At 35.8% G+C, this 11,274-nt stretch overlaps 1 protein-coding gene and 1 long non-coding RNA gene across 3 annotated transcripts in view; both read left to right on the forward strand.

Annotated features, from left to right (window-relative positions):
- The window catches only part of LOC104866687, an 8,108-nt gene extending 1,951 nt beyond the window's left edge, over nt 1–6,157 (forward strand). Inside the window, exons 2-3 of one of the 2 annotated variants that reach the window (XR_781510.1) lie at nt 5,384–5,512; nt 6,062–6,157. This is a non-coding gene — a long non-coding RNA (uncharacterized LOC104866687). The remainder of the gene's footprint in view (nt 1–5,383; nt 5,513–6,061) is intronic. The other variant, XR_781509.1, reaches the window with a different exon arrangement.
- Nucleotides 6,158–9,960: 3,803 nt separating this feature from the next.
- Nucleotides 9,961–10,890, forward strand: LOC104866694 (olfactory receptor 7E24-like). The gene has a single exon (XM_010630863.1). The coding sequence runs from the start codon at nt 9,961–9,963 to the stop codon at nt 10,888–10,890; it is 930 nt and encodes a 309-aa protein (XP_010629165.1).
- The last annotated feature ends 384 nt before the right edge of the window (nt 10,891–11,274 follow it).

An 11,274-nucleotide genomic window follows, 5' to 3' on the forward strand; every position in this document is an offset into this window, starting at 1 on the left:
ACTTGTTTTGGAGAAGGTTGATTGACTTCAAGTTTCCTGGATCTTACCTCTGTTCTGAAACACATGAGGAATTAGAAATAAAATCCTCTTTAAACACCAATTGGTCTCTTACTGGATCACTATATGTAGGCATAATGGCTGTGGCATCTACACTCTGGTGCTTTGTTGTGCACAGCTCGTATCCCACCTGTGACTGACCTAGAAATAGAGCCAAAGTAAAATAGCTCTCATTTTTTTGTCAATATTAGGGGTGCATGGCTCTTGTATCTTCATATAGTAGGAGCTACTACATTCAGTTATCCAAGAACATAGCAAAGATTTGCATTGGCATAAAAATAGTAAAATATACAAAATAGAACTAGATGACACGGTGAATGACTCTAGGCACATTTGAGCACTTTTCATCATTTCGTTCTTCTGCGCCTCTTTCAATTTTATCCACCCATAAACTTGCTATTTTAGAAAGTGAGAGGGCTTTATATGAAGATGAAAACATGAAGTGACTCAATATTTAAATTCCAAACTTCCTTTAGATCCACACACATTGTGGAGATGGCTGAGTCTCCTTATTTCCATCATGCTCTAAGAGCAGGGGGAGGTGTACAAATTCATATTCTTTGTACATTTAGTAACAGGTCAATGGTACATATCTAAAATGTTAACTTCCTCACTCTCACTGCAATTTCCAGAGCTCTCTATTGGGCCTAACTGAAATTATTTTATGTAATGGAAAATTTCATGGTTAATTATCATTCAAGGATTATTATCAGCAGACTTTAGGGGTAGTTTTGAAAGTTTAAGAGTGACATGATGTATTTAATAGCATTGATTTTTATTGAGAAACCTAAGTGAATTGTCAGAGTCAATACACATCCATTATTGTGTTCAGATACATATTCTTCATGCTCATATTGACTATTAAATTTCACTTGCATGATATAATAAATTTTGAAAATTTTTATAACAATAAACTGACTAATTTATATCACAGATGTGTATTTGCAAAGGCTCTGCATCCATGAAAGCATTTTGTGTGTGAGGAATGGGTGACAAAATCCTGTAAATGAGAGATAAGTTGGTTGACATTTAAATTTGGACTTTGGAATCTCATGGTGCTAGTCCTTAAGTAAGGAAATTTAATCCTGAAATTAGGAAATTTAGGATGAGAAATAAAATGTAATACTTTCAACAGTTCACTACAGGTTACCAAAAAAAATTCATTTTGCAAAACCATTCCTGTAAGATAAACTGCTGCGACTAGATGGCTTTAACAAAAGTAAACATGTATACAATTGTAAAATTCAATTTCAGTAACATTTTGTTATTTTTAAGTCAGTGATACCTGAAGTGTGTACTTCTGCTACATTTTAGGTTAGTGGTGTCATGTCTGGCTACTGATCAGGTAACCAAAGATCTCACATCAAGAGGACATGCACGATTATTCTGCTGTGTAAGCAGCCAACCAGGATTGTAAACTCAGCCCAGTGAAAAATTAGAAGGGTGAAGTTTAAGCAAAGGAAGACAACTTGTAAAGAGGAAAAGGAAGGAAGAGGAAAAAAGATAGATATGTACCCTAAAAAGCAAGAATCAGGGTAGGGGGCTCCTAAAAGTTGGAGGACTCAGAATCCTTTTACTCAGCTGCTTATGAGTTTTGCACAATGTCCCTCCTGGAATTTTTCATGTCTGAATTGTATTCTGGTATCTCTGCCTAATGTCATTTCTCTTGGTGGCCTATGTGCAGTTTTTGTTTTTGTTTTTGTTTTCTTTTCTTTTCTTTTTTTTCTTTTTGCTCTGTCTTTTTTTCTTGTCCTTGACCTACTACTTTTTAAGGCTTTATTTTTGGATAGGCAGCTAGTTGGCAAGGGTTTATCTTGTTCATGGTTAGCTTAGAGATAGTAAGTAGGCATGTGGATATCTCTGTAATGACCCTAGGGTGTACATTATATGCATATGCCTATATATACATATACATACGTACATACACACATATATATATGTGTGTGTATGTATGTGTGTGCTTCTGTGGGTGTGTATGTTTATGTGTTCACATCTCTCACACATATATAGGTGTGAAAGGTGAGAACACATATTGTCTTAAAGCTAACCAATCCTCGCTTTTCATATATTTTGTTGGAGGTGGGGGCAATTTATAATTGTTCCCCTGGCTTTCTATTTGTGTCCTGCCAGTAAGCTCCTTTTCTGATCACTTGGTCCGAGTCTCAAGGCCATTTTGTGACTTTCTTTATCCTTATTTTTCCTCTCTTCACCTACCGTCATCCTTGACACCCTTCCTAGTGGAAATTTTCTAGTAAAGTTATTTATTTATTTATTTCTCATTGAGTTTATTGATACATTTTAGGTATATAGAACAGTTGCATTCATCTTTGGGTCTTGTACTTTTACATGACAGGTCTTGGTTCTCATTTTTCCCCATATCCCTGCCCTCGCTTCAAGCACTCCTCCCTTCCCTATTTACAAAAAGTTTGATTTTTTTTTTATTTTCACTTGTTTCCTTTCCCCTACCCTTCCCACTTCACCTAAAATTTCTTTTTTAACTTCTTCTAGTCAAGATTAGTCAGAAGACCTAAGGAGGCCCCTATTTTATTTTCTCATCTACCAACACTTGCCTCTCCAGTGGTGTCATATTAGTGTAGATATTTAACTAATAGTTATCCATTAACAGTTGGTGTCCAAGAAGGCTAAGCAAAACACATACATGGAAATAATTTTACAAGAATAAATATTCAGGTCAGCACTTATACCCACAAAGGAGAGAAGTCAGTAAGCACAAAAATGATAAAAATGCTTTTGAGAAATAATTTTCACATTGCAATATTTCTGTTGATGAATTATTGATTTTCTTCATGACCACATAATGCAAGCCAAACTCTGTTTACAAATATTGGAAGTGAAAAATATCTGTACCATTTTCTTAATAAAAATAAGACCTATTTTGGTCTAGTGCTGGCATTCAAATTTATTTTAGTGAGTAAATATATTTTGTAGGAAAAAAGAATATTTTTTAATCTCTTCATGGTTGAGAAATATAGGATGACTTTCAGTGTGTCTATAGACTTCTGATCTCTGATATTCTTAGACTTCTCAGTTGTTTAGATGAGTGTCCTGAAGTACATGTGTAAAACAGTTGATCACTAACTCACAAGCCAGTCCTGAAATATTTCTCAGGAGACAGTTTGTCAAAACATAGAGGTTGCTGAAGGTGTGTGGACCTGAATGTTGTACCTGTTAAAAATGAGAACTTGGATTACAAATGTTCATGGTATTTGGTACCTGCACATTTGTTATTCTGTGACCATCTTTTCTTTCTCGCAGGCATCCAAACTATGTAAATGGATAATATTCAACATTTGCTTCAGAGCTTCATCTCTTGGAAATCTAAGGCACTGTGTACCTGCAGCCTGTCCTCTTGGGACTGATTCTGACCATGTACCTGGTCACTGTACACAAGAATCCTTTACTACTTGCTGTCAGCTCTGGCTCTCACCTTCACATCTCAGTGGTTTTCTACTCTTCCACCTCTCCTGAGCTAACTTTCATCTCCACCATGGTCACAAACATGACTATATACATCCAACCTCATAGCAGTGATCCCCCACGTAGGCTACATGACCTCTCTCTCTCTCTCTCTCTCTCTCTCTCTCTCTCTCCTGTTTGTGGTATGGATGTCATGCTTCTGACTGTAATAGACTAAAGTCAGTTTGTGACCCTCTGTACCTCACCAAAGTTCTGGAACTTCAGAAATACTTGCCTTTGTGCATTTGTGGTTTTGATTGTTATTTTTGCACAGTGCTTGGTTTCTCACTGCCTAATTTTATTCTCTTGTAGTTTACCTATTCAAAGATGTGAAAAATTGCAAATTTCTTATGTAATGTTTCCCATCTCCTTAATCTTGCCTATTTTGACAAATTCCCCAGAAACAGTAAAATATATCTCTAGTTCCATGTTATTCCCCAACTCAATCTAATGGATCACTTTATCAGATTACAGTTTCTTTTCCCACAATGAAAATCACCATGATGAAATTAAGAATAAAATCTTCTCTCTTTTATTTTTTGGGGGGTGTTTCCAGGGATCCTACTTGCGCCCTTGTGCTTGTGAGGCAGGTGCTAGAACCACTGAACTGAATCTGCAACCCAAATCTACTCTTCTTATGAGTCCCTACTGTCAGTTGTTCGCTTATCACATGGAACAGGTTTGGGAGTACATGATGGTTCAGCTTTATTAAAATTTCCCAGAAACAGGGTGCCAGCTTCTATAATGTACTGTGGTCATGCCTGCTCTAAATATCTTTGTTTACAGCCTGAAGAATAGAGGCAGTAAAAGTACCTCAGAAGATTTCACAGATGAAAATTCTAGATTCAATACCTGTGACATCCATTTAAATATAGTTTAGCAAAAAGAAGGTAACCTAATATTTAGAATTATCAGTTCTCCCTCTCTGGGCATATTAGTATTGTGATTTTGAAAGCAATTTCTTATAATTGTTCATAGTATACTGCTGGGTGGGTGAGAGAGAAATTTAAAGTCAGGTATTAATATTCAGATTGGAAAATGAAATGTTCTTGAAGCTGTAGAATATTGAGTGTTTCAGGAAAATATGAAGGTAATAATAGTCACTGATGCGCATACAATGTGTTATGTGAATTTTACCTCAAAAATGAAATTAACATAAATAGTTATTTAAACGTTATGCACAAACAGATTTGATTAGGACCCACAGCCTTTTCTGAATATAGGGAGAACTCAAGACATCTTCTCAATATTTATTTATTTATTATCTCCTTCATCATTAGATTACAAATTCCTTAGAGGTTGGAATGGCACGGGCCAGTTTGGCTAATTATGAGTGCTGTGCATTGAGACTCAAATGTCATATAGCTGTCAGTAATTTTCTTGTGCCTTCCATCCTTCAGTTTGCTAACTCCACTCAAGTGAGCTCCATGGTTGTATCTCACTGTCTGTAGTGGTCTGATTCATAAAGTTCCTACCTGAATTTGTATCACTTTTAATCCTGAGGACAGAGCCTGATGTTCTGTTGGGCAGCAGACATAAGAGAATCTTTGGATCTGCTCTAATTTACTATGACCGAGCAGAGAAACAGCACCACCCAGTAAGTGCAGAGGTAACTCATACATTTGGAAAGGATGCTTGAAATATGTTTTCCTTGCTGTAAGGACAAAAATGACAGTTTTGCTAGTCAGATGGGAAAGAATAAATATCAAAATACCAGTCATTAAAATGGAAATTTTATGTTCTTACTGGTAGTGGTGAAGGAAGAATTATTATGTTAAATTTGCTTTCTACAAATTCTGTTTTCCATTCGTTTCTCACTTATAATAGCAGAAACGGGTTCCCTCTGCAGTGTTTTCTAGACACTCCAAAAGGATGACAAATGCAATGCTAAGGGTATGGAAGAAGAGGACAGTAACCATAACATCCTGAACTGATTTGGAGGGCTTCCTGTATGCCAGGCATGGAGGCTGCATTGTAGGTAGCTTGTTTCATTTCTTGTGTTTTGTTTCCTTATATTTACAAGCCATATTATCATTTCCAGTAGAAATGGAAGACCCTGTAATGTTAACAGAATCTGAGTAGGTTTTTGGGTAAAACTGATTTCAGACAGAGAACAATGAATACCAGTCCCTGCAGATTGTCCCTTTAAGAACACAACCTAGCATTTCACATTGCTGGCACTTCAGGAAAAGATGCCTGTGCTCTTCCTTTTGGGGGTTTTTGTTAGTGTTATGGAATAAAGCAGTAAGTGACGCACAGAGACGCAGCAGAAGGGAAATAAAATAACAAATTTATTAATCGATAAGGGTTGATCATACATAAGCCGTACCTGGATCCACGATGCACTGGGTTACAACTCCTCCTTTTATAGGGTTTCACAGCATTGACTTAATTTGGGTGGTTTCATTTCATTCTCATTGTTCAAATCACAGTCACAGAATAGTTAATCTCAATGTAGTCATAACAATTCTTCACAGTTGGGGAGTTTACCTTTAAGATTCACTTACTTATCTATTCTTGTCCACAGGAAAGAGGATGTTCACGGTCAGGGGAGTAAAGGTTAGCAATGGGTTCTTTCATCTTGATTCTTTTACTACCATGTGGCTCCAGTCTCTTCGGATCTCAAGACCTTGATGTGCCCTGTTATATCAGGGTAAGACCAAACACCTCATCCAGCAATTAGTGCCTTCAGTGCCTATTCGTTCTGAGCTAAACAGAGCAAACTGCTGTTAGAGACAGCAGAAGCCATTTTACATTGTAACACTTTATAGGTTTGTGTTATTTATAAAAGTTTTCCCTGTCATTAGCACACAGAACAGAGCAGGGTGTGGCACCAGGACAGAAGTAGGTCAGAAGCAAAGATTAAACAAGAGCATACATTTGCTAATACAGCACATATTTCTCTCCTGCTACAACTGCACTGTACTCTGTCAGCTTTCCACATCCTTTTTGTGCATGCAGTTATTTCATACAATATCACTTGGGGACATAAAAGGTCTGGGTCAAATTTCCATTTAGTGAGTAAGAGAGTTAAATAGTGTATCTCATGTTCTTGTGGTTAAAACTGCATTACATCCGCCTAAATATTTCTGCTGCTTAGGCAACAGTGAAACTTGCAGTTCATTGGAAAGAATGTGTGAGATTAATTTTTAATCTTTTCAATTCCACTTATTAATTCTGTGATACCGGAAAGGTCATCAGTATCTCTGGGACATAACAAGGTAATTTGTATTGATTGGTGGTTGGCACAACTGCCCTGTGTATGGGTTAAATGGACAATGATTGCTCCACATGGGGTTAATATATATAATATCAAATTAGGGAAAATAGAATGTAGGTATAAAATTTGCTGATTACAAGGAGATCTTAATATTATTCAATAACGTCTATGGTCTGAACTTATCATTTTCCTACTTTTGTAACGGGCATTTTATTTTTTAGTCTGTAATTATATGCATCAATTTGGAGAGAAATAATGTATTATTCCTTACATCTGACTCTCCACAGTCTATACTTTGTTCAAGACAAGAGGCATCCTTGATTTAAAAAATGTCTTTCAAATACTGAATGGACCCTGTCTAGTTCACAAGAGAAACAATAACTGTCATTGACCAGCATGCCTTGGACCCACTTGGTATGTTCTCTCCTCACATGCCTTACTTTTCATGACTGCCCCTTAGAGGAACCGAAACATAAAAAGGCTCATGTGTGTGTCATGTGTGTGTCATTAATTAAGTACATCTATATCTACCACTTAAAGCACCACAGAGATACTCTTCACAAAAAAAAAATGGAAACACAATGAAAATTGTGCAGGTCAAGCCGTGCCTAAGGCTGAGACAAATGTCATAACTTCCCAGCATTCCATGTTGCAGGGTCACTTGAATGCTCGTCACCATATTTTGTCTTCTTGCATAGTGATATTTCTTTATTTTAAAAACAAAAACAATGACTGAATTCTGAAGTTCTGAACTCTTATCATTGTCACACCTGTGCAGGTGGGTATAATTCTTTCGATTTTCCTTAAGTAGCATAAGCGCAGACAGGGGGATAGATTCACCCATATTCTACCTCTTGAAACAGGTCAGTAATATGGAAATAAACGTTCATTTCTGACTCCCATCCCAGAGCAATCTTCTCCACCATAGACTAATGGAAATATAATTCTCTATATGATGATAATATTTCCTTTCTTTTAATAAATACATCATTGCAACACATACTGTAGAAATATTCCTATAGCGTATCTTCAGAGTGAAAGGCTGTAAGTGATAATGCAGGACATTGTTTTGCAAAATAAATATAATCAAAGAATTGTAAAATTTGATATACATTAATTTTTAGAAATCAGAAGTATGCCTAGTGAATATTTTATACAGATTTTTAATAAGTGACTGGGAAGTTTTCACAATGAACTTAGAAATTAAAAGAGGTCATTCTCCAAGGTAAGGCTTGGCATCAATTAAAATATTTACATTAGATCTGTGTTCCCCTCAGGAAGATTTACAAACAGTTGCTCATGGAACCTATTCCATTTCAGATTCAACAGGTATTGCTGTTGTAAACTTATTTAATGAGTTTTAGGTATTTTGTGGTAAGGTTTTGGAAAATTTGACAGGAAAATGATGTACTTAAGAAATCTATGATAGTAAAATTTCATGGGAACAAGTGTTCAAGAGAATGAAATCATGTACAGATACAAAAAATGCCAACATTTAGGTCACTTTCTGGATCTCAATAAATTATTAGTTTTGATGTTCATATTTTAAAATTTTCGTGTTAATAGATGGTGGTTATTATTTATAACACTGAAGTATTTTCTGAATGCCAGGATATATTCTATGACAGTGGTTTTCAATGCTGTTTTACAAAATATCAAAAGAAATTGCAATGCATATATTCTCATTGAATTACTTTTGGTCTGAGACTTGAGTAGCTGGACTTTAAAAAATTCTCCAAGCAAATCTATACATTAATTATACAGAACCAGTGTTTATTTAATTTAAAAGAAAAGAATTAGTACAACCATATAAGGTAAGTCATCATTTTATAAATGAGGGGCCATAACTTTGTGGGGAGAGGTATTTGCATCAGTTTAAGTATATTTTTCTTGTGCTGGTATAATTTCAATTATGTATAAATTATTTAACTTGCTTTCCTGTTTGGCATGTTTTCCAACTAATTTATAGTGTGGCCTAAAAAAGAAAACATGCCTAACAAATGTCTTCCATGTAGCAGAAAGAGGAGACTTGCAGTAGAGGAATCAGTCCTGTGCTGTAAAAGGATCAGAAAAACAGTAAATTATATTACCGCCCTAGTGTAGAATTCTGAATCAATGAAAAGGCAGTGTCTTACAAACACATATTTTATTGACACTGGAAAGTGTTGCTTAAAACAATTCTCTACAACCTTACAGATGTCACAGGTGCTTCTTATAATTTATAATTATTTGAATCATTAATATTTGAAAGTACACCAATATCACATTTGTGGTCTGTATGTCCTTATATCATTTAAGCTTGACTGAAGTATTATTTTTTTCCAGCTTTAATTGTGTTTATTGGTACATTTCAGGGATACAGTACAGTTACATACATTGTTGGGATCTTGTACCTCTACATGACAAGTCTTGATTCTCATTTTTTCCCCCTTATCCTTGCCCTCCCTTCACCCGACTGAAGTATTATTGCAGAAAATGTAAGTGCACTTAAACCAAGGATAGAAATTATTGTAAAATTTACCTAAGTGGTTTTACTGCCTGCCTCGTAAGCCCAAGGACCTGATTTTTATCCACAGTAACCACCCCCAAAAAAGAAATTATTGTAAAATTTTAATGTGGAACAAAGCTTGAAAGAGTAATTACATTCTTCAAAGGGAAAAAAAGGAAATCCAAGATTAATGAAAAACTCCTCAAAGACAACTGGATCTCAGCATAATGTGTTCTGATTATGAGCCATCAGATTTAATTTAATATTCAGATAATAAAATTCTAGACTTTAATACCTACTTGTACCCCAAATTAAGGTACTTGGTATCATTTTATGAAAAAAAATGTATATTGAGTGTTTCTTAATTTAACTCCAAAAAATTTTTTTTCTTAAAGGGGGATGTCTCTACTTTCTCTCTTTTATTTTTCTTCAAGGAATTGGATGTATTTCACTGAAATTGTGATGTTCTGAAGTATAAAGCATCATTATTTAGAAGAATGCTTCTACAGTAAGTGTGTATAGTTGGAGATGGATAACAAAAAAGTCAATTATGAGAACGTCTTGAGGAATTGGCTTTTCCACAATTGAGCAGTGTTGGTAAAGGCTTTGGACTTCAATTATAAATACTTTATCTGTGAATATTTTAAAAAAATGTGTATTACCGTGTGTCTGTTTTACTTTTCAAATGACATTTATTTTTGAAAAGTTCTCAAAAAGCATGAAAACACAGAATCTCACAAGTTTCTCTGAATTCCATCTCCTGGGCTTCTCAGAAGACCCAGACCTGCAGCTCATCCTCTTTGGACTGTTCCTGTCCATGTACCTGGTCACAGTGCTCGGGAACCTGCTCATCATCCTGGCTGTCATCTCTGACTCTCACCTCCACACCCCCATGTACTTCTTCCTCTCCAACCTGTCTTTGTCTGATATCTGCTTCATCTCCACCATGGTCCCAAAGATGATTGTGGGCAACGTAACTCAGAACAGAGTCATCTCCTATGTGGGCTGCCTGACACAGATGTCTTTTTACATCTTATTTGGATGTATGGATCACATGCTCCTGACTGTGATGGGTTATGACAGGTTTGTGGCAATCTGTTACCCTCTACATTACCACACCATCATGAACCCTTGCTCCACTGCCTCCTTACTCTTGGTGTCTTTCTTAGTTAGTGTTTTGGACTCACAGACACACAATACGATTGCCTTACAAATTACCTGCTTCAAAAATGTAGAAATTGCTAATTTCTTCTGTGAGCCTTCTCAAATCCTTAACCATACCTGTTCAGATCCCTTTACCAATACTATATCAATGTATTTATTTGCTTTTATATTTGGATTCTTTCCCATCTCATGGAATCTTTACTCTTACTGTAAAATTCTTTCTTCCATTCTGAAAGTTCCATCATCAGGTGGAAGGCATAAAGCCTTCTCTACCTGTGGGTCTCACCTGTCAGTTGTTTGTTTATTTTATGGAACAAGCATTGGAGTGTATTTGGGTTCAGCTGTGTTACAGTCTCCGGGGAAGGGTATGGTGGCCTCTCTGATGTACACTGTGGTCACTCCTATGTTGAATCCCTTTATCTACAGCCTGAGGAATAGGGACATGCATAGTGCCCTAAAGAGGCTCTGCAGAATAACAGTCTGAGATTAAGACTTTACCATCCATTGGGAATGTGACAGATGAGAGAAGGAGTGAAGGAAAGGAAAAGTAAGGATCAATATGTTGTACATGAACTTTATTCTCTCCAAGATTCTGGTCAAAAAACGGTGGGTGAGAACTGAATAAATTAAAATATTAGATCCACAGGTTACATATTACAATAATAATATTAAAAAATGAGGAAATAATATAAAGGAAAAATGAACACCTAGGCCTCTAAATTTGGGTTTTCAGTTACACTATATTTGAGGTTTGATGGTTTTAACCTCTCATCATGTTTCATAATACAAATAGTTTAAGACTTGGGGGCTGCAGAAACTATTTTTAAAAATTAATATACATATTTATTTTGGGAAAATGAGAAATTTA

The sequence above is a fragment of the Fukomys damarensis genome, unplaced genomic scaffold, assembly GCF_012274545.1.
Source record: "Fukomys damarensis isolate Sample0158 unplaced genomic scaffold, DMR_v1.0_HiC HiC_scaffold_37, whole genome shotgun sequence".
NCBI lineage: Eukaryota > Metazoa > Chordata > Mammalia > Rodentia > Bathyergidae > Fukomys > Fukomys damarensis.